This window comes from Lolium rigidum, chromosome 5 (genome assembly GCF_022539505.1).
Source record: "Lolium rigidum isolate FL_2022 chromosome 5, APGP_CSIRO_Lrig_0.1, whole genome shotgun sequence".
Lineage (NCBI taxonomy): Eukaryota > Viridiplantae > Streptophyta > Magnoliopsida > Poales > Poaceae > Lolium > Lolium rigidum.
The window spans coordinates 205,658,693-205,678,340 of NC_061512.1; the positions used below are offsets into that span (position 1 = coordinate 205,658,693).

The 19,648-nt window shown below is 45.3% G+C and overlaps 2 protein-coding genes across 3 annotated transcripts; one reads left to right on the forward strand and one right to left on the reverse strand.

Annotated features, from left to right (window-relative positions):
• Nucleotides 1–205: 205 nt before the first annotated feature.
• On the reverse strand, nucleotides 206–15,956 carry LOC124651782 (arginine--tRNA ligase, cytoplasmic-like). 2 transcript variants are annotated; one of them, XM_047190816.1, is made up of 18 exons: nucleotides 15,841–15,956; nucleotides 15,223–15,332; nucleotides 15,010–15,134; nucleotides 14,851–14,926; nucleotides 14,642–14,743; nucleotides 14,337–14,552; nucleotides 13,585–13,665; nucleotides 11,983–12,066; nucleotides 11,798–11,902; nucleotides 10,989–11,167; nucleotides 10,743–10,827; nucleotides 10,426–10,627; nucleotides 10,278–10,347; nucleotides 10,094–10,163; nucleotides 9,848–9,937; nucleotides 9,665–9,733; nucleotides 595–693; nucleotides 206–488 (listed from the first exon to the last, which is right to left on the reverse strand). In XM_047190816.1, exons 1-18 carry the CDS (start codon nucleotides 15,935–15,937, stop codon nucleotides 378–380), a joined length of 1,971 nt encoding a protein of 656 aa, XP_047046772.1. In that variant the 5' UTR covers nucleotides 15,938–15,956; the 3' UTR covers nucleotides 206–377. The 2 variants fall into 2 exon arrangements, with proteins under 2 accessions (XP_047046772.1, XP_047046773.1); XM_047190817.1 differs by having other exon boundaries at nucleotides 15,223–15,336; nucleotides 15,841–15,906.
• Nucleotides 15,957–18,051: 2,095 nt separating this feature from the next.
• Nucleotides 18,052–18,791, forward strand: LOC124651783 (DPH4 homolog). The gene has a single exon (XM_047190818.1). It carries the CDS (start codon nucleotides 18,160–18,162, stop codon nucleotides 18,679–18,681), a length of 522 nt encoding a protein of 173 aa, XP_047046774.1. The 5' UTR covers nucleotides 18,052–18,159; the 3' UTR covers nucleotides 18,682–18,791.
• The last annotated feature ends 857 nt before the right edge of the window (nucleotides 18,792–19,648 follow it).

Consider the following 19,648-nt stretch of genomic DNA (forward strand, 5'->3'; position numbering starts at 1 on the left):
GCCACGCAGGCCACACTGCCCACACAGCACTATAACGGTTATGCCTCGCAAGTGAAATCGAACACAAGCAATCACAAAGATAGACGGCCCGAGCGCGGGTACCACAACATGTCGACAGTGCTGCTGTGCTAACCAGTAACCAGCAACCAACAGCAACTAAGAAGCCACCGCACAAAAATATGAAAGGCACAATAGCAGCAGATGATGAGGGAACGGGCAAACAAAAAATATGTTTCCACTTATCCTTCGCTAGTACATAGTTTCGATACGCTTGAATTCTCAAATGGGGCGATCAAATCAGAATATGTTAGCAATGCTAACTAGGTTACAAGGACGAAAACTGGTGTATATGATGTAAAGATCATTTCGTTGGTCCATCACAGCTTGTAAACTGGTGTGATCCCGAGCAGATGGAAGCACTGACGCATGACAACCGCAGTCGCTTCGCAGAGCAGCAGACGGCTTGGCTCCTCCGGTGATCCTACCACCTGCAGAATTAACAAAGACGGTAGTTAAATCACATGAGCTAGGCTGCTGACAGGCTTAGCGCCTGGTAGGTGGAAGGTACTACGATGGAAACAGAGAGATGTGTACCTGACAATTGGTGTAGAACCTTGTGAACATTTCAGACAAGTTGTATAGGTATTCACACAGAACATTGGGAAGGAGATGAGTGCATGCGTCTTCAACAACCTGATACAGATATCAGCACATAAATAAATACAATAGGAGAACAAGATCCCTCCCAATTAAGCCATACTCTTCACTGACTTATTAAGTATTGATGATGTATAGTGGCATACAGGAATTGTCTTCAGAATACATTAAATGCCACAATACTCTACTAGTTGACTCATGGGAGCAGCAGGTTGCACGGTTAACAAATGAAAATGTAGGACTTATTTGTTTTGTTTATAAATTTGCCCGTGTCATCTCCCAGGCACACCTACCCAGAATGGGAGGGGGGCCAATGGATGGCAGCATTGCTCTGGTCCAGATAAACAAGAGGACGCCATGGATAGCACACTGGTGCTTCTGCTGAGGACCAAGAAGGGCACAGCGTTCTGGTACTGGAAAAAATTGGAACCAGGGTAGTGAGGCACACACATCAATGTAGCGACGAAGGAGATCGACAAGCCAAGCTCCAGCAAGCAGCCTATGCTGTGTCTGCCTATTAAGGCCTCAACGGTGGAGATTGCAGAATGTGAGGTGAGGGATCATGATGCTGGAGGACTTCCACAGGGCTGTGAGGAAGGAGAACGACATGCCAAGCTCCAGCAAGCAGCTTACGATTGGGAGGAGCTCGCTGGCGAATGCAGCCTCTCAGTTATCTCATACCACAGCCCCCTCCTGCTTGACTGCTCCCCCACGCCGGCGATACACCGCCGTTTTCATTCGAGGAGTTCTAGATACGCCTTGCTGGCTTCCAGGATACGGTGGCCGAGGCTTGGGGCTCGGTGAACAGCGCTGATCCGTTCGAGCGCTTGATGCTGCGCCTTCAGGCGGAGCTATTATGCCATTTTTTTAACTTAGCTCGCTAGGATCATTCCAAGATCCGGATTCTATGGATATTAACCCAGGTACCGCGGCCTACAAAAGTGGTAGACAGGGAAGATATGGCGCGCGCAAGTGTATTCTTAAATGTTATTCACCTGACCCCCATCTTGTGACTTGCTTTCTTCAGTAGAGGTGTAGGCGCTTTCTAGAAGTAGAGTATGCAGATGTGGATTCATTAGCCGATGCGGGGCACAAGTCAGGAGACTACGAGACTACGTAGAACGAGAATCCGGTGATGGGTATGGAAATCGCCTAAGCCACCAAGTCTGTTGGAAACGTGCGCCACAAGCTGGCCATATGCAGAGAGCTCATCCTCAGGTTCGACAAGGCCCGCGAGGAGCGCACGCTGACGCCATACGAAGCCTGGCTGCACAATGCGCTAAACTTATCCCACCTGGGTTACGCGTCGCTTGAGCGCACGATCGCTCGGCAGCGGGCTAGGATCACTAACCTAAAGAATGGCGACACCAATACGGCGCTTTTCCACCAGCAGTGCTCCTACCGCCGGCAGAAGAATCGGATCCACAGCTTCATGGTGGGTGATCAGGTCATCGACCAGCCCACAAAAATGGCAAAGGCAACCTTCGCCCACTTCGACGCCCTGTTTGGCACGGCGGTCAAGCTCAACGAGCTGTTCGCTGAAGTGCCAAGACCTGACGGATTCGCTGCGGAGTTCCTCCAGGCCTGCTGGCCCTTGGTGAAGCATGATGTGCTCGCAGTTTTCCAGCAGCTCAATGACATCCGGGGTAGAGATTTCCACAAGCTCAACCAGGCCTTGCTCACCTTGCTGCTCAAGCGCCCATACGTCGCGACTCTCGGCGATTACCGGCCCATTAGCCTGGTGCACCTCATTGGCAAGGTCGCGGCGAAGGTGCTCTCACTGCGCTTGGCGCCCAAGCTGGATCGCCTCGTCAGCAAGAGCCAAAACGCGTTCATCAGAGGACGGAGCCTCCATGATAACTTCATCCTCGTCCGACAGTCCATGCGCTAGCTGCACTAGCTGCGTGTGCCAAGAGTTCTACTAAAACTCGACCTAGCCAAGGCTTTCGACACCATCTCCTCGGCCTTTTTGTTTGAGGTCCTCAGACGGTACGGGTTCGGCGCCAAGTTTTTGGACTGGCTGGCGATCCTCCTCTCCTCGGCGAGCACACGCATTCTGTTGAACGGAAGCCCTAGATCTCCAATTTGGCACCGCCGAATATTGCGCCAAGGGGATCCCCTATCGCCGCAGTTGTTCGTGCTGGCGGTCGATGCCCTCGAGCGCATGATTAGGCATGTTGTTGACGCCGGTATCCTGGCTGCACCCGACGAAGGCCATCCCGGTGGTTTCCCTAGCCGATGACGTGGTCATATTCTGCCACCCCACCAGGGCCGACACCGCCGCCGTCAGGTCGATTTTCCACCTTTTTGGCAGAGCCTCGTGGCTATTGGTGAACTACGGCAAAAGCTCCGCAACAACGCTCAATTGCGAGCCTGAGGACAATGTTGTAGTCACGGTAGAGCTTGGTTGCTAACTCGCGGAGCTGCCGCTGACCTACCTGGGCATACCACTCACGCTCCGACACCCGACGAGAGCGCAGATGCAGCCTTAGGTGAATAAAGCAGCGGCCAAGCTGCCAACTTGGAAGTCTAGGCTTATGGATCGTTCTGGAAGGCTTGTCCTTGTTAAATCTGTGTTGGCAGCGACCCCCTTCACCAGATCCTCGTGCTACAGCCACCCAAATGCATCCTCAAGCTTCTCGAGAAGATCCAGAGGTGTTTTCTGTGGGACGGCCGCGCCGAAGCCACTGCCACGTGAATTGGCGTACTTGAGCTGGCCGCTATCTCTTGGCGGCCTCGGTGTTCACGACATGGAGAGGGCTGGGCTGGCTCTACGGATGCGCTGGTTGTGGTACGAGGGCATGGACCGGCTTGGAGCTACAATTCTTGCGGCAAGAACAGAGCATGTTCTTCGCCTCGACACACATGCTCGCTGGCGATGGGCGCATGGGTAGGTTCTAGGAGGACCAATGGATCGACGGCCAGTCCGTTAGTCAAATCGCCCCTCAGCTATACGCTTGCATCCCTAAGAGGCGACGAAGGGCAACTACGATCACAGATGGGCTGCTTGGCCACAGATGGGCGCGTGACATCCACAAGCTGGGTCAGACCTTCTGCTCTAAAGAAAGGTGGAGCCAACCATCCTCACAGACCAGCCCGATCAGCTCAGCTGGCGCTGGAGCATGAATGGTGTGTATTCCACAAAATCCTGCTACCTAAGCATGTTCCAGGCCTCTACCTCTTGCCGCTCTTGGAAGCTCATCTGGAAAACTTGGGCGCCCCCACGCGTCAAGTTCTTCCAATTGCTTGGCTGACAGCGGAACGGCTACGGCGGCATGGACTGCAGCATAGCACCACCCTCGGTGAGCCGGAGTCGATGCATCACCTCATCCTGGCCTGACCCTTCTCGCGACAGGTCTGGTATGACACCTTGTCTTGGCTGCGACTCTCCCCTAGACCACCTGACAATGACCCCTGCCTCAATGACGGGTGGGTGGCCACAAGATAGGACACGCCAAACCCAATGCGCAAGGGACTGTCAAGCGCAACGCGGCTTGTGCCTTGGCTGATCTGGAAGCACCGTAATTCCCGTGTCTTTGACGGGGAACAACAACCTTCGGTCCAGAACGTGAATGAGAAGATTAGAGCAAAGGCAAGGCTTTGGGCCAGAGCTAGGGCACTCGGCCTTCGTGCCATCTTGCTTGCAGATTGGGATGTACACTAATTTCTTCTAGCACCAACCTGTTATCCACCCTCACTGGAGGCGTGATCCTGTAACAAACTCTCCTTCTTTGCAATGAGAAGAAACACAATATCATTGCGTTTTCTCGAAAAATATTGTGTCTGTCTATTAAGGCCTCGACGGTGGAGATTGGAGAACGTGAGGTGAAGGATCATGGTACTGGGGGACTTCCACAGGGCTAGCGGTACAAAGACGAACAGGGGTGTCTCGTCTTGAAGCTGGACCTTGGAAATATTGACCTAGAGAGCTCTCTCCCTACTAAGGGATGCACACCAACAAGCGACGTGCTCGGTGCGTCACTCTGCACACTTGATGTGGAGGGACATGACGCACTGCCATGCTCACCATAGATGCCTTCGGCGATGCACATGTCTCTGTCACCACTTCACCAATCCACTCATTGAGCATGTTGGTGAAGTTGTGGGAAACGGGGATGGGGAGGTAGGCGAACTACATGTCATGGAGCTCGAGAGAGTTGGTTAAGTGGAGACTTCACATGCCAAACGTCATCACCGCAGGGACAATGGGGCAAGGGAACCTATCTCGCACCGCAGGGGGTTACCACCTCGTTGGAGCACAGGATCGGACGGACAGAAGAGAAATAGAGGGAATAGATGTGGGGCCTGAAACTTTTGTTGACTGGTAGCTATGTCGGCCAAAAAGTTGCCATTGTGGTCAAAATACCTTCTCCTAACCTAGGACAGGTGAAGCAGCACAATGTTGCTACAACGTGGACAACATAAATGTTGAAGGAACCGCTTCAACGTGCTGCGCTAGATATCGTTCTAGGGACGTAAGCTAAATATCGCTCTAGGTGCAAGGGCTGTCAAGAATTTAGTCTAAAACTCTCAACACACAAGATCTAGTCCAAGATCTAAAACAAGAACACAAAGTTCTCTTTATTGATATGTAGTGGGTACATAGTCCGATTACATAGGTAGAGGTTGGTCCTATATTTATGGGCTACATGAGCCTTCACTACTTAGCTTTACTTACAACTAGAGTGTTCTAGAGAACACTACATAAGCTAGGGAAAGAACTACAAATATTATAGTTACAACTTATACTACAATACTATGGAAACCACTACAACACATGTAACTAGAGGACCATATTACCTAGAATGTAGAAGTGTGTAGAAGCTAGTACTAGATTAGTTCAGTTTACTTTATTTTATTTTCTCTTTTGTCCCTCATCATCCTCCCCTGGTTGTTTAGAACTCGAACTTGAGTTATCTTCATAGAATCCTTGTTCTGGATGATAGAGCTAAGTCTGCCTTATTAAATGTGTTGGAGATTCCCATCTCAGTTGAAAGATCTATCACATAAGCATTATCATTTATCTTCCTTAGAATAGAGAAGGATCCATATTTCCGCCGTCTAAGTTTCCCTTTAATGTCTAAGGGCGGTCTTTCTTTACGGAGGTATATCATCACCTTATCACCAACTTGGAATGATTTTAGCCTCCGTTTGTAGTCACTTTTCTCCTTAGCCTTGGAGCTATTACGTTTTGATTGGTTTGGTAGAATGATGATCTTCCGCTTGTTCCAAGTGAAAGAGTAAGAATTTTCCTTCCCTTTGTGTGTTGTATCCACATCAAATTGCCAAGGTCACCCGAGAAGAACATGGCTGGCATCCATATCAACATCACATAACACACTTGAATGATAGCACTTGCCCAAAGAGAGTGGCAGGTTGCATTGTTTGCTGACCCTCATATCCACTCATTTCTTGATCCATCCAATAGTGTAGGGGTTTGGATGATCATGTGTCTCAAGCTTTAAATGGTTCACCAAATTCTGCAACTATTGATCACTAATTTGCATACCTTACCATTCACCGAGCATTTGCTCTCAAATATTTTCTTCCGATGTGTTATCAGGCTGTGGTGTTGAGCGCACGAGGGGCTAAATCATGCATATCACCTCTTCTCCCTCCTCTTCACAAACATCTTGTCCTTCTACATCTTCAGATTCATATTTTTCGTCGTCTTTGCCATCATGGGTTGTTGTGTTGACAAATTTTCTCAATGGGCTGGGCAGTTGCTAGATACGTGTCCCTCTTCACCTCATTTGTATCATTTCATCACCAGCTTGCTTTGGGACAGGTTGTTTTGCCTTAGGTTGGACTTCCTTTTCTTTAACACCATGGGAGTAATTCCTTCTGTATGAGGGTATGGAGTCTTACTTGCCCTTCTTGTCCACACAAACCTTTCAGCCTTTAAGGCTAGAGCTTGTGCTTGATCAACGGACCAAATTTATTGCATCATCAAATGGTCCTAAATAGCATCATTGAGACCATTGACATACCTTGCAACTTGTTGATCTTCGGTTTCAGCAAGGTTGCACCTCACTTGTTGCCTTAGATATTCTTTTGTACATTTTGAAACAGTTCTATTACCTTCGGCACAATTCTGAAACTGAATGCATAGGATCTGATCATAATCTGCAAAAACCTCACTTTCAAAAGGTTCTTCATTTGCCGCCAAGATCGCACACGAGGTTTTCCTCTTAGTCAGCGGTCTTCTTGTAGGCGATGCCACCATGCACCAGCTCCCCTTTCAGCTTTTATGCAACCAAAGAAACTGTACGATCATCTGAAATATTCATTACCTCAAAGAAAGTCTCCACCTCATACAACCAATCAAGGCACCCTCAATATCAACATTTTTCCATTAGAAGTGGGGATCTCAGCTCTCACCTTGTATGTATCACTCGCATATGTAGAGTTGTGTATATGTATAGAGATTTGGTTCTTCAAGACCCTCGTCATATTCGTCAACTTCAGAAGCTTCAACATACATTGGCCTCCTTGAAGTACGCTAAACAACATGTGGATGAGGTGTTTTTGCTTCAAGATGACCCCCATTCTTCGACGCCTATCATCTGCCTCCTTTGCTGATTCTTCATTGGCAACGAGAGGAACACCCTTTCTTACCATCTCAACTAGCTAACCAAATCTGCGGTTAAGATCTTCGCGGAGCGCATGGATTTGTTGATCTACATCATCCACTATTTTTCCCAATTCCTCCATTTCTTAGTGCAGCTCTCAATGAGGAGACCAACAGCTGAAGCAATACAATGTTGACGGAACCGCTTCAACGTCCTACGCTAGATATCGCTCTAGGAGCGTAAGCTAGATATCGCTCTAGGGGTGGGGACTCTCAACACACAAGATCTAATCCAAGATCTAAAACAAGAACACAAAGTTCTCTTTATTGATATGTAGTGGGTACATAGTCCGATTACATAGGTAGAGGTTGAACCTATATTTATAGGCTTGTTAGGCAAACCGAATATGCTAGGTATAAGTAGGCAAACCGAATATGCCCAGCATATACGTAGCATATTCTGTTTATACCCTACCATATTTAGTGCTTGATATTTGGCCATTATGGTTAGGATTGGTATCCATGTATATCTTGTGTAAATGCCTATATATATGAGATACGTGAAAGACCACAATGTGTGGCAAATCATTCTCCTTTTCTAATTCTATCATGGTATCAGACAAACGATCTCACGCCTCTGCCCCTTCTTCTACCGCCGCCGCCCCACCTCGCCGCGCCGCCTCTCCCATGGCCGCAGCCGCCGAGCTCCGCCTCCCCTCACCGCTACACACCACCACGCCGCGCTCTCGGGCTCAAGCCACGGCGATCCGAGCATCAAGTCTCTCATCCCCGTCACCCTCGACCTCAAGGCCTCCAACTTCACCAAGTGGCGCAATTTCTTGCAGGTTGCCGTCACCCAGTACGCCCTCGCCGACCACCTCGTCTCCGCCGCCCCCTCGACAAGAGCGTCAGCCAGTCCTCGGGGTCGGTGGCGAGGGGGGCGGCGGAGACGAGGTGGTCGGCAAGGGCGTACTGGGTGACGGCAACCTGCAAGAAATTGCGCCACTTGGTGAAGTTGGAGGCCTTGAGGTCGAGGGTGACGGGGATGAGAGACTTGATGCTCTGGATCGCCGTGGCTTGAGCCCAGAGCGCGGCGTGGTGGTGTGTAGCGGGGGGAGGGGGAAGGGGGAGCTCGGCGGCTGCGGCCATGGGAGAGGCGGCGCGGCGAGGTGGGGCGGCTACCCTAGGGCGGCGGCGGTAGAAGAAGGGGGCGGAGGCGTGAGATCGTTTGTCTGATACCATGATAGAATAAGAAAAGGAGAATGATTTGCCACACATTGTGGTCTTTCACGTATCTCATATATATAGGCATTTACACAAGATATACATGGATACCAATCCTAACCATAATGGCCAAATATCAAGCACTAAATATGGCAGGGTATAAACCGAATATGCTAGGTATATGCTGGGCATATTCGGTTTGCCTAACAAGGCTACATGAGCCTTCATTACTTAGGCTGCATTCGGAACAAAGGAAACTCAAAGAAATTTTGGAGGATTGTTTTCCTCTGGAATTTTTTCCTCTAGGAGCGTTCGAAACGAAGGAAAGAACCTTCCCGATTCCTTTGGAAAGGTAGCCTTTCCTGCGATTTTACGGGAAACGAAATATCTGCCCCGAGCCAATTTTTTGCGTGGAAGCCCGAGGCAAAGCAAAGGAAAAGGCAGCTCAACCATGCATATTGGGACCCATACACGGAAGAATCCAAGCTTGATAGTATTTAAAGAATCACTACATAGGACCCATCGGTGTTGATTTCCTGTGGTTTTTTCTCAAGCATTCCGAACACCTAGCGTGTGATTGGATACATTGTTTTGTATTCCTATGTTTTGCACCTCTCTTCCTTTTACTTTCCTATGTTTTCTTTCAGACCTCTGGTTTCTCTTCCTTTGTTCCGAAAGGACCCTTAGCTTTACTTACAACTAGAGTGTTCTAGAGAACACTACATAAGCTAGGGAAAAACTACAAATATTCTAGTTACAACTTATACTAGAATACTATGGAAACCACTACAACACATGTAACTAGAGGACCATATTACCTAGAATATAGTAGAAGTGTGTAGAAGCTAGTACTAGATATTATTTCGGTTTACTTTATTTTATTTTCTCTTTTGTCCCTCATCAACAGGGGTTTAAAATAAAAGGTCCTGATATTTGAGAGGGATGTGAAACATCAGGAGAGAGAGGGGGTGAATTGGATTTATATCTCAAGTTTGGTGACACCTAACTTGAATACAAACAGCATCATATCAAGTGACATACACCTTATTAGAACCCAGAAAGATACTCAATCCTAGCACACAACCAAAATGTTTAATAATCTCTATGGTAGTATGGTCACTCACTGCTCAACAATATATGGGATCAAAGTTTTCAGTTGATTCTGGGTAAGTCGATCGAATGAATAAGTTTAGTTAATGGTGCCAACCATACCTCTGCAAAACGGATAAGATACAGTCCCAAGACACGCTCATCTGGATGGGCAAGAGAAATCTTCCCATTCTGAGAACAAAAAAAGTAACAATTTAATCTGTGTCTGGTGGCCAAAATTATTTCATGGTGAAAATTTATAGAATTTAGAGGATTAGCACATAAATTTAACAACTATTACTGTACCATCTTTAGCTCTTCTACATCCATGTTAGATTTCCGTATGATGGAGCAAATACGAGCATGAGCATATTGAAGATAGACAGCAGTATTTCCCTGTTCACAAAGAAAATTGGGATGTTAATCAGTACAAGATTTAATACAGAACAGTGTATACAAATGCAGTATTTCAGCAGTTGAGAACAAATAAATGGTGAAGAATGCCAAGATTGCCAAATAATTGATCAAGTAAATACTGGAGTTTGGAACTACCTTATCACTGAGCATCTGATCAAAGCTAAAGGTGTAATTAGTCAGTCTATTGTTCTTCAGATCTGCGTACCTATATTGAAGGTACAAACACGTGTGAATACTGATCAGATAAGGATTTAAAAAGCTTTGTTATTTAATCTCAGTCCAACAAGCTTTTCTTTAAGGAAGAGAAGTCGATACATACTTGACAGCACCATATCCTACTGCCTTTGAAGTTTCCTCTAGTTCCTCATCAGTCCAATCAACAATTTTACCTGAACAAACACATGATCATATTTAACCAGGAAGGTTATTAAAAGAAGCAAACGAAATTCCATAATTATACCACATACCATTATCAGTGAGACGCTGTTTAAGTTCTGATTTACTTCGAGCTTTAGCCTCATCAAGTAGGTCTCCCAACCTAACAACCTCCGTACTACGAGTTCGGAAGCGCTTGCCATCTGCCCCAAGAACAAGGCCAAACCCAACATGACTTGTTTTCGGGAACTTCTTCTCATTTGGATCGGGGAGCCAACCAGCCATCCTAGCAGCCTGCAACAGAAGACAATATGAAATCCCACCATAGCAATAAAGATCTAAAATGGTTGAACTAGTATCAATATTACAATAACATGTTTCAGGCATATAAATGATACTATGCTCTTGCCTTGAAAAACATATCAAAGTGCTGCTGTTGACCAACATCTGTTACATATATTATCCATTCTGCTTTCTCAACATTAAGTCGGTACCTTCAGTAAGGCAAAGAAAAAAAAAAGTAAGTTCACAATCTATGTGAGTGCAACAAACCAGACTATATTAAATATGAAATGTGTTGACTTAGATTACAGAAAAAAAAACCCAGAAAGATGAGATATAGAAAAGACAAGTCAATTCTTATTCAGTAACTAACCAAAGAGCAGCTAAGTCTGTTGAGGCATAGTTGAAGCCACCATCTCTTTTAACCACAATCAAAGGTATTTTATGACCTTCAATGAAAATTACGCGAGCACCCTCACTTTCCTTGATAAAACCTTGGTTACTCAATCCCTCCAAAACTTGTGGAATATAAGGATTATAAAAACTCTCCCCCTGAAAGGTGAGTAATTAGCTTTGATTATCACCACAAACATAAACCAATAACCTTCTTGGGTTTCTTCCAGGGAAAAGACAGATAACATGTATATAAGTATTCAATGGCAAGTGATTGAACACAGGGAGATACAGATGCTTTGATCAGAATGATTTCTGATGAACTACAACAGATTTAAAAAATGACTTCGACAAAGAAAATATTTCTGAAGCCTTGCAAATATCTCCACACACATTCGTGGTAATATGAAAAGCACAATACATCAAGAGTTCAATATATTTCTCTGGCAAACTGATGCGTACCACTTAATAAGTGAAGCTCATAGTAAATCTTTGGTGGCAGTTGTAATATGTCTGACAGAATCTTCTTCAATATGGTTCAAACGAGAGAAAGAAACTACTAAATCTTTGAGGGAAATTTTCTAGTCAACAAATATTGCACAGATTTTAGTTTTACAAAGTACAATAATTCATTTTGCATAGGGCAAGAGGCAAACATTCTAGAAAAAGATGTGTTTGCATTCATCTGAAGTCCAATTAACATAATTCGTTTCAAATTGCAGCTATATTCTGTTGATAGTTTTGCTGGTAACTTCTTAGAATAGTAAGTCAAATATCAGTAGAAAGTACCTTTTCCTCAAGTTGTACATCTAAGAGCTTGTAAACCTGGTCAAATTCGTTCCTGCTGATTTCACATATCTTTTTCCAAGCAGAGCGATATTTCTCCTCCCCTCCCTACATAGTATATATTGCTTAGAAGAGAATGAGAAGACCACGATCTTCCCAGACTCCACATATAAGAAAGGTCAACTTACCTGTAACCGAACGACAGCCTGTTGAGCCCTATCTTTAAATTCGGCATCATTATCGAATTTTTCTTTGGATGCTTTATAGAAAAGCTGCAGAAAATAACCAAATGAAACGTGATCATTTTTTTACCAAATCAGAAAGTCTTAACACAAAGCACAACAAGCACCTCTTTCGACCTTCGCAAGATAAGCATGAGCATGCATGCACATGTAGAGGCAATCAGGCAACACATATCTAAATAGTATGCGCTTCAGATTATTCACAGTTATTTCATCCTGACTGTATGCTAATGAAAACCAATTCAGATTTTATGCTCTGCACAGCTTCATGGGCTCCAATTATTAAAAATTTAAGAAATGTAATTTGAAGGATTTTGAGGAAGGTTAGCAGATAACTGGATAGTAGCTGAGAACAAGCAACCAGATGAAAATCCAATATGCAGCGATATGAAATCAAACACCATGGCCCTTACCCTCTCAAGCTAAGCGATACAAAAAGGCAATCCAATTAAACATAGCATTCAAAACAATAGCATCACATGCCTGCCTAATATGTTACTGGAATTGGTTAAGGCATAAACCAATACAGTGATAATACTGATGCATAGATTAAGCAAACCATTACAGCGAACTAGGCAGCCTTTTATGCCACATTATGGGGCTGTTTGGTTTAGGGGGTATCCACCAGGGGATGAGGGTATCCCCAACCACATGGTTAGGGATAGCCAATTTTTTTGTTTGGTTGAGTGTGAGGGATGAGCCAATTTTTTGTTTGGTTGGAAAAACAAAATGTGGTCGGGGATCTGCTAATACTCTGCAAAATACACAAGAAATTCTAATTCTCCTCGCTAGGTAGCTGATCTGTACTCCTCTGTAGATTAAAGAGAGCAATGTGAGAAAGGACATACAGGAAATGAAACATAGAAATCGTCGCCAATCCCAGGCACTGCATGCCACTGACCCATCGATCTCACCATGGCCACTGCCTCCCATGACATCTCCCTCGTCGGCCAACCCAGGCACCCAGCCTCTCCATGGCCATACCCCGTCACCCATCCCATATCAGGATGCCTTCTACCAACCAAGGAGAACTGCCGGCGTCGCGCGTCTTCAGTCTGGTCTTCCAGCACCCTCACGTCTTCGGTGTATTGTCACCAGCTCATCTCGTCGTTCTCCCAAGTCCCACCCACTTGAGACAGAGACAAGCGAGCAGCCCCGCCACCGCCCAAGATAGAGAGAGCAGGACTGCAGAGCTAACTGTGAACCGCCGACGCCGCCCCTGGTCGATCCAGCGCCACCCAAGGTCAGCCCGCCGCGTTTCTGTCAATCAATTTGGCTGCGCCGCCTCACTCATAGGAGTTTAACGGGTCATTCTACGCGCGAGCCAAAAGTGGTTGGCGTCGTCCACCACTTTTAGCCGGATGGGCTCAACCACCGTTTTGGAGGTATATTCTCAGAATCTGGTTATCCCCAATCCTTCTTATCCTCTGAACCAAACGAGTGGCAACCATTTTTTCAGTGGCTGCCCCTAGCCACTTGAGGATATCCCCTAAACCAAACAGCCCCTATACTATAATAGTACCAACAATGCATGGAAAAACACCTTACCTGGAGGTCACCAATGGCCTGGCTGCCAAGTTCCTCCCATTCCGGAAACTTTTCAAACAGAAATTCAATGAGCATTCCAAACTGCATGAACAAAGGCGAGCATAGTTTAGTACGGAAAGCTACTAATCCATTTAACTTATAAGGCCTCCATATCGGCAAGCATTTAAGCAGTTACTAGTGCCTACAGAACAAGCAGAAGTAGACATTTCTGCTATTGCAATATACCAAGGCAGTAATTTCTCCAGCACAGCAAAAGTACACTTCCAATTTTTCCTATATAAAATAGTACTCAGGAAAGCCTAGATACTAATAGTATAATATAACTACGAGGTTATGAGAAACGGTCAAAGAGATGATAGTGACTGGAAAAACAAATTATATTGGATTGTGAAGTGGAAACAAGCTCTATTTTATCAGACTATCAAAGTACAGAAAACAGTGCAATAAAGCAAATCATAGGGTACTAGGTAGGATGTTCAGAATTCATGCAAAATAGAATCATTAGATCCTGTCACAAAGAAGCACACGAGCTGAACCTTTTAGTGCATTAATGTGTCCCAAAAAGGAAGGTACATGAATTTGGTAAGTGATACAGGCCAAAAAAAAAAAGGACAATCTCACCGAGGAAAAAAGAAGTATGAGTTGGTATGTATAACCACATGCTCCATGAACCAAAATGGGCATGCAGATTAAACGACCATACATCTATACTAGCAATTTTCAGCTGCGAGAAGCATCAACTAGTCTGTTACCTGTGTACCCCAGTCTCCCACATGATTGCGTCGGAGAACGTCGACATTTGAGAACTCAAACATGCGTGCTAGGGTGTCTCCAATGATTGTTGACCTTAGATGCCCAACATGCATTTCCTTTGCAATATTAGGGGATGAAAAATCAACCACTAGTCTCTTAACGGGCAGAATTGGTGCCCATGTTTTAATACCATTTACAAGCATATCTTGTATCCTCTGCAACAATGTAGTTTATTGGTGCTTAGCATGAAAGAATTATAGTGCCAATAGATGCAAAGCTTGCAGGTAAAACATGTAAAGCAGACCTTTGCAACCCAGCTGTTGGATAATACAATATTGACAAAACCAGGACCAGCAACAGAGGTTGATTCGATAACATCACCAGCAGGCAGGTTCTTGGCAATGGCCTGTGAAAAAATCAGCATCCATGAGAAAGGAAAATAATTAACGAACAAGGAAATAATGGCAGTGGCACCGATCAAAGAGCACTACAAAAGGATAGGATCGTTCAGACCTGTCCAATTGCATTTGGGTTTTTGAAACTTGTCCCAGATCCTTTAACTTTTGACCACAATCCCATTGCGTTATTGCTGCATATGGCAATCACTTGATGAGCACATTGAAGGGATGCTAAGATGGAGCAGGCACGGCAAGGAACCAATAACATACATACCACTGGTAGTCACCAAATTTTGTCGTGCAAACTTCAACCGTCGGTTCTACATCCACTTCAGGCACCGTCGCACGGAGTGACAAAGCCACTAAGTTGGAGACCTGCTGCTTGACACTCCCAGCTCCCTGCGCGGCACAGGCGCATAGCGATATGTTTGAGTCGTCACAATCTCAATCAAGTGGGTACGGGCAAAACACACAATCCGATACTCACCGATTCCTGCACCTGCGCAGAGGCGGAAGTGGAGGTCTCGTCTTCCATTGTGGTGGAAGCGTAGCAGGAGCTCCTCAGTAGCCTTGAGGCGGAAGATGCTCTACAATAACCTAGCTAGATAGGCAGCAACAAAAATGAGAAAGCATGCCTAAATTCAGGCTCTATTTTTTTCGAGAATACAACAAAAAGGCTCTACGATTTCTAGCCACGAATCCAATAGCTACAACATAAATCCTAGCAGGTTCATATGTTCAGTTGAGCAAAGTGGCCCCAATTCCAAAATCTGTGCATACATTCCTAGTGCTCAACTTGAACTACTGCGAACGTATTGCCGCTGGCAAGTAGATTCGCGCAGAACAAATTTGGTTTAGAGGTGAAACTATACTCGAGCAGCATCCTAAACGAATCCCGCACTAAGTCCAGTAGATAATCTACCATTTCCGCTAAATCTCCTGCGAACATAGGCACAAACTCTGAACCCCATAAAACCCCGAATCCCTGCGGCCAAACGGGACCTCGCAACTCTGGGGGACACGGCGGCGCCGCGGCGGCAGGGACAGCCGAAGCGGAGGCGGAACCGGGCGGGTTTGGGGGGTGGAGGAGAGGTCGACGACTCACCGAATCGCGGGGCGGCGCGGCGGGCGGAGACGAGGAGGAGTCGCGCGGGGGTAGGCGCCGCCACTGCTGCTGCTGCTGCCGCCGTGAGTGCCCGCATATCGCCTCGTTCGCGAATAAATACTCCCCCACGCCGCCTGCAAGGAAAGGGCCAGGGTTTTCTTATCGTTTTTTTTTTCTCTTTTGAGCCCTTCTGTCCGAGCGAGACTAGCGGGTAGGGTTACCGCTCGGTCGCCGCCGCCGCCCTCCTTCCCGGACCCCGCCGTCGGTCGCCGACCTTGCCGCGTGGGTTACCTCTGTACCCGAATCGGCTCGCCGCCTCCCTCTTCTCCGGTAGCCGCCCGACCAAGCCTCCCGGTCGACGCCGCCTTCGGTCCTCGCCGCCCGGATCCACTCCGGCCTCCAGGGCCGGCACACATCGATCAGCTCAGGCCCTCGTGCACCTGCTGCCCCGCCACCCCAATCCACTCCCCTCCAGCTCCTGCAGCAAGCAAGGTATATATGCTCTGAAACCTGAGTGCTATTGTGAGGAATGCTCCGAAATCTGAACGAAATTGCTTACTGCGTATTGCCAAATCATGTGCAATGTGAAATGGTTATGCTGTTGTGAGGATGATAGTTTTGTTCCTATGATCTTTGTGCCATGTATGTGAGCTGATGCTGCTGTATTTGCGCTGCTGCTATATGTTGCACCTTTTTTGTTTGTACAATTACTTGGCGACAACACCATTGCAATTGTGACGGGGTTGCAATTTCAGCTGACAAAGGCCACGTGAACACCACGCGGCAGCATTGCTAACTCTTTGATTGCCGTGCGACAAAGATAGATAGTCTAGTATGCGTACGAACATGGTGAAATGTGTGCTTTATGGTGAAATAATTTGTTTGTTGCTTTATGTGTTTTACGTTTTGTGACAAAATGCTAGTTAAAGATCATGCGTGTGTGTACGTTTACATTCCCAACATAATCATGTTTGTCAGCCCTTTGTGCAAAAAAAAAACGTTTAATCATTTTAGTTAGCATTTTGAAAAAAGTTAAAGAAATTATTACATTAATATACGCAAAATCTTTATTGTCAATCAATTTTGCATTACAACATCCGATTTAACTTAGAAACAGAAAATTATAGATGTCTCAGCATGCTAGGGGCATTTTAGACGTTTTCTCAGCTCAAAGGGAGCCCACGGCTATGTTGCCAAACGACCAACCTTCATCACAGCCTCTTCCCCAGCACAGCTGCTCCCTCACCACGGCCAGCCCATAGCTGCTCCACCCACAGCCTCAGCCCAAACAAACAGAGCCTTAGTAATCTGGCTAAGTCATACAGGAAGCGCACAACCGAGGCCGAGTTGACGAGATGCAGCGACCACTACAGCAGAAAGCCAAAAACCCTAGGTTACTGTTGGCGCAGTTGGGTGGTAGCTGGCTGGGACGGTGATCGCCTTGAGCTGCATGCAGCTGTAGGATTTCGTCGTGGACTGCTTGCAGGTCCTGGAGGCAGCTTCTCGGATCTTTCATTAGTCGGGTAATCTGGTATGCCTTGAACAATGTAATTATTGGTGCTGATGGTCCCCATAGGCAGATTTACAAGTAGCGTCTACTGCACAAATTTGTTCAACCAATCTGTCCTTCTGCAATCTGCTGTAGAGATACAGGAGAACTTTTGGCATCACTACGTTTGAAAATCAAAATTATTATTACTGAAATCTGTGTTCAGAAAAAGGGGGACGAATTTTCCCTCCCGAACCGAGATAAATAATAAACTTTATGGGTTTTAATCACAACCTGAAATTTATGGTTTAGTTGAGGTGATTGTACACAAATCATCAATTCATTTTGGAATTGGATTTGTTAGGATTCGTTTGTAGGAAGTAGCAAGGGCATTATTTCTAGACAATTTTGTGATAGAACCCACCGCCATCTTTCTTCATTTAATTATGCTATTGATCTGGTGAGGGGCCTTCAAGCAGCGTTTAGAAGTTGCTGATTTTGGGATGGTCTCTGTTTCTTAAGGATCAACATTTATCAAATATGACATCTGTATAGAGCTTCGAAAGTCAGCTCAGAAATTCAGTCTGAAGCTTTATTCTTGATAATAAGGTTGTTTCAAACATTGCATAATTTTAAGAGATGTAACATTTTTGGAGTGAGTTTTGTTTTTCTCTATAGAAATCAAAGTTATATGGTATATATTATTCTGCTTTGCCTTACAATTACTTTTTGATAAAGTCGCTTGCATTAGATTGCATATTTCTCTATTTTGTTTTGCTGAACCCCATTTTTTCTTATCCAGTCTAGTGACAGTTACACAGCTTTTGCAAATGCTTCAAGACAGCTACATTTCCAACCAGAAGACCTTATATGAAGTTCTATCTGTGAGTGAAGATGCTACATATGACGAAATCCGTGTGGCATACAAGTCTGCTGCTTTAAGTACACATCCTGACAAGGCACGGACAATTCTGAAGTCATTTGAATCTTCGAGTGAGCAGCATGGGTTTTTCGGTGTGCAGGAAGCATGGGAAATCCTACGACATCCTAAATCTCGAGGAGAGTATGATAAACAGCTGCAATCATCCAGACAGAGTATTGAAATTATTGCATCTGATATCGAGATTGATGATATGACTGTTGAAAATTCCGCGGATGGTGTGGAGCTATTGTACGCTTGTAGGTGTGGTGATTATTTTTCGATCACTTCTTGTGAACTTGGTGAGATGGGAATTTTGGTGGGTGAAGATGGTGAGATAGAACTGCAGGCACCTGATTCTGTGTCGACGTCTGTTGTTTTGGGCTGTGGCTCGTGTTCTCTTAAAGCACGGTTGGTTATAAACAAAACTTGAATGCTCGTATTTACCTCTGGCTGTATGTTGGTTAACAAATATTGTTTTAAACAAGTTACATCCTCTCTTTTTTGTTTTGGAAGAATACAGCTCTGTCCAACCTCAACGTAGCTTGTACTGTTAGCTTAGTCATTCTTTCTTTTGCATGTGAGCACCTGATGGTTGTGATGAAATAAATGTTGTGTTTGACCGTTGTGCTCGGGTTTGTCCATTCTAACCACTTGGAAATTAAGGTGTGTATATGGGTTATTATATGTATGTTTTCTTGCGTTGATGCTGCTTATTGGACTTGATGCTCTCACAGTCGCTTGTTCTGATGTTCACCTGTAACAGCCCTACAGTATGCGTTGAGGACAAGTGAATGCTTACTACTCATTTTTTTGACCTGGATGGTTTCTGTTCTCCAGTCCCTGAAGTCCTGGACAGCAACATAAAACTCGTTGTTGTATTTAATATTCTAACAGTACTGGATCCACAAATGGAAAGCGACAGATTTTTTGGTCCGCATTGGCCAACCGACGGCTATCGCGCACCGCCGGCAACCTTCCATGACTAAGCTATTTGTCTTTGGCTGACTGAGCAGTAGGGTTGAATGAGCGAAATGTTTTGGAACATGGGAGCATATGCTCCCTTTAATTTAAAATGCATCTTACACATATTTTGAATTTTAAGAAAATTGAAACGAAAAATTCGCACGTACATCTTCACGTGCTATACGCTTACAAAGTTGTTTCATAAAAATTCGACTTGTCATGTGACGTGTGTAAAAAAGACAAAACTCAGTGCTAGAAATAATGCTTTTTACAAGATAAAATTTCTCTTTTTTACATAGTCCACAAAAAAATGTTGGTTTTTCTTGAAACTTGGCGAAAGCACATATATTATGAAGATGTACATGTATAATTTTTTGTCAATTTTTTTTGACACTTTGAAATAAGATTTTTTGGTAGAGGGAGCATACGCACCC

What these genes read in the sequence shown, in the direction of transcription:
- LOC124651782 (XM_047190816.1), bottom strand. Translation starts at nt 15,937, where the DNA reads ATGCGGGCACTCACGGCGGCAGCAGCAGCAGCAGTGGCGGCGCCTACC. An exon ending in CCAACAGCTGGGTTGCAAAG is followed by an intron (nt 14,553 to 14,641) that starts GTCTGCTTTACA and finishes ACATTGTTGCAG; the next exon opens with AGGATACAAGATATGCTTGT. An exon ending in TGGGAGACTGGGGTACACAG is followed by an intron (nt 13,666 to 14,336) that starts GTAACAGACTAG and finishes TTGTTCATGCAG; the next exon opens with TTTGGAATGCTCATTGAATT.
- LOC124651783 (XM_047190818.1), top strand. Translation starts at nt 18,160, where the DNA reads ATGCTTCAAGACAGCTACATTTCCAACCAGAAGACCTTATATGAAGTT.